The 3,650-nt window shown below is 41.3% G+C and overlaps 1 gene segment (V, D, J or C); it reads right to left on the minus strand.

Moving 5' to 3' along the window:
• Window positions 1-242: 242 nt before the first annotated feature.
• On the minus strand, window positions 243-889 carry LOC109564225 (T cell receptor delta variable 1-like). The segment is given in 2 exon segments: window positions 243-625; window positions 841-889. Coding segments are annotated over 2 exon segments (432 nt in total).
• Window positions 890-3,650: the final 2,761 nt, after the last annotated feature.

Below are 3,650 nucleotides of genomic sequence, written 5' to 3' on the forward strand. Positions count from 1 at the left end.
TTTTCAAATTTAGACAACTTTACACATGTTCTGTGTGTTTGATTTAAAGTCAAAAATTTAGGAGGAGAATGTATCAGTAGAAAACTACCCTGGACACCTGCTTCCAAATGACCTGCAAGGAGCTTTCTTTTAGTATTAAATCTTCTGATCCAGACCACAGAGGAAGCAACCACAGGACTACCATTTCTTGTCTGGGGTCTGCAGGTGTGTATTTCAGCCGGGTTCCCATAGCAGGTTCTCTCTTATTCGCTCTTATTAAGCTCTGGGGGTTCTCTTATTAAGCTATAGGGATTTTGTTCAGCTTTTCCTATTACCTCAAGCACTGTGAGTTCCCAGAGAGTGCAGAAGTACTTTGCAGAGTCTTCCAGCTGTAAGTCTGAAATGGTGAGGCTGATGGCTTTACGTGATTTCTGAAAATTTATGGAGTAGCAGCCATCCCTTGCATTCAGGCTGTAAGAACCCTGACCAATAAGGAAAGTCATCTCTCCACTGGCAAACAGCTTGTACCAAAAAATGTTGTAACTGCTCCAGCTTGTTTCATAGCGACAGTTCAGGGTGACTGCCTCCCCAGCTTCGCTGGATATGTCTGGTCGGTCTTGAGTAACTTTCTGGGCCACACCAGATCCTGTGGAAAAAATCAGAAAACAGAGATGAAGCAGTGAATAAAATAGTGTAGGAATTAGACTCATTTAGGACTCCAAAATAAAAACCAAACTGAAATCATAAGACGCTTGCTTTTCCCCAGTCCTCCTTTCCTCCCAAGTCCCTGTGTGCACACCAGCACCTGTGTGCAGTCCCTTCACCCTGAACACTGGCACCCACGTTTGGAAGCCTCCCTACCAGAGAAGGTGAAGGCCAGGAACACACAGAGCAGACTGGAGAGCGGCATGAGGCATGGAATCCCCTGCACAAATGTGCTGACTTCTGCCTCAAGCTGAGAGTTCAGCATCTCTGTGTGCCTGGCAGCACACATTCATAGTACCTGTTCCTGTGTGACTCCTTCAAACAGGAAGTGGGGTTTGTCATGGTCAAGGTAACGTCGTCTGTGCCCAGATGGGAAAAATAGTCTGATTCACCACAAACCTTTACTTTGTCTATTTTTCTTTCACTGGTGATTAAGTTAGACTGAGCCTTAAAGAGGGCTTCACAAAAGTAGTTATTAGTAAAAATTTGAGCTGAGGGGTATCATAGAACAAACAAATTGATAATCATTAATAAATATTCAGCAGAATAATTCTGCCATCCCATCAAAAGTAGGATTGGTTTTTTAACTTTTTATTGGAGTTTAGTTGATTTGCAATGTGTTACAGAAAATGAAATGTCCATCAGCAGAGGAATGGATAAACATGTGGTACATATGTGCAATGAATTGTTGCTGTTCTTTAGTTGCTAAGTCCTGTCTGACTCTGTAGCCCATTATGCTCCTTTCTCCATGGGATGTCTTAGGCAAAAATGTTAGAGTGGGGTGCCATTTCCTTCTCCAAGGGATATACCTGACCCAGGGATCGAACCCACATCTCCTGCTTGGCAAGCAGATTCTTTACCACGGAGCTACTGGGAAAAGCCCACAGTGAAGTCACTCAGCCATGAAAAAGAACAAAATAATGGCACCTGCAACAACATGAGCAAAGCTACAATAAGACTTAGTAGAAGCTATGGACCCTTCCTGTAATCTGCTTACTTACTAGTCACTCACTTAGCCTATACTTACATTTCTTCATCCAAAATCTAAATATTCTATTTAAAACTCACAGGTTTTTGGCCTTCTTGAAGAAAGGCAACTTATCCAAAATTTTTAATGAATTTTTCTGGGTTTTAGAATTTTAAAATATTATTAAAATACAAATGATAATCTGATACCTCAGCTTTATACGCACTCCTTTTTTATGCATAACTCTATGAAATTTTTTCACAGGTGTAGGTTTTTATACCACCACTAAAATCATGTACAGAATTGTCCCATCTCTCTAAAGATAACCATTTTCACACCCTCCCCATCCCTGCAACTGGTGATGACCCCTAGCAGATATGGATCTTTTCATCTCTATATTTTTTCTTTTTCAGAATTCTATGTAGGTAAACTTATACTTTATGTATGCAGTCATAATAATATCTTAAGTGTAATCATCCACTATGTAGTCTTCTGAGACTGACCTTTTTCACTCAGCATTGAGATCCATCTTGGCTATTCAGTCAGTTCAGTTCAGTCACTCAGTCATGTCCGACTCTTTGCCACCCGATGAATTGCAGCACGCCAGGCCTCCCAGCCCATCACCAACTCCCGGAGTTCACTCAAACTCACGTCCATGGAGTCGGTGATGCCATCCAGCCATCTCATCCTCTGTCGTCCCCTTCTCCTCCCCAATTCCTCCCAGCATCAGAGTCTTTTACAACGAGTCAACTATTTGCATAAGGTGGCCAAAGTACTGGATTTTCAGCTTTAGCATCATTCCTTCCAAAGAACACCCAGGACTGATCTCCTTTAGGATGGACTCGTTGGATCTCCTCGAGGTCCAAGGGACTCTCAAGAGTCTTCTCCAACATCACAGTTCAAAAGCATCAATTCTTCAACACTCAGCTTTCTTCACAGTCCAACTCTCACATCCATACATGACTACTGGAAAAATCTTGGCTATTAACATGTATCAATAGTCTGTTTCTTTTAATCACAACAGACTGTCTTCAATTTATAATGAATCAACTTTTGATTTTTGACTTTCTGGTGTGGAGAAATCTATGTATGACTTCACTAGAAATCATACTTGGAATTTTGAATTTTAATCTTTCCCTTTGCTAGCAACATGCTGTATTACATTCTCTGATGATTCTTGGTAGCAACAGTGAGCTGAACTCTCAGTCAGACCCAGGAACGGGTGTAAACAACTGATTCACTTACAGCCAGTTCGTACCTGTACAACCGTTACGTGTTTGACTTTCAGAATAATACCTTTAAGGTAGGCCAGGCGAGGCTCTGACTCACAGTAGGGTAAGTATATTAAATGCATTTCCCACTCACTGGTATTTTCAACTGAAAATGGTTTATTGAGACTTAACTCTATTGCAAGTTGAAATAGATCTATAAATTATATTTTATTGTATGGGTGTACTACAGCATAATTAGCTATTCATACAACAAAGAACATTTGGCAGACTTCCAGTCTCTGCCATCACAAATATAGCTGTCGTGGATATGCATGTAATTTTTGTGTGAGCATCTGTTGCTGTTCAGTCGCTCAGTCAGTCTGACTCTGAGGCCCATGGACCGTGCCACACTAGTCCATGGGGTCGCAGAGATAGTGAAGGTTCTCTGTCTTTCACTATCTCTCAGAGTTTGTTCAAACTCATGTCCATTGCATCAATGATGCCATCCAACCATCTCCTCCTCTGTCACCCATTCTCCTCCTGCCCTCAATCTTACCAGCATCAGGGTCTTTTCTAATGAGCTGGCTCTTCACATCAGATGGCCAATGTACAGAGCATCAGCTTCAGAATCAGTCCTTGCAATAAATACTCAGGGTTGATTTTCTTTGGTATTGACTGGTTTGATCTCCATACTATCTCATTAGCACATATGTGCAAAAGTTGTTCAATGTTTAGTGCAATATCTTTCCAGTGTTAATTTTATGACAGAATTTTACTTTGCCACCCTT

This window comes from Bos indicus, chromosome 10 (genome assembly GCF_029378745.1).
Source record: "Bos indicus isolate NIAB-ARS_2022 breed Sahiwal x Tharparkar chromosome 10, NIAB-ARS_B.indTharparkar_mat_pri_1.0, whole genome shotgun sequence".
Lineage (NCBI taxonomy): Eukaryota > Metazoa > Chordata > Mammalia > Artiodactyla > Bovidae > Bos > Bos indicus.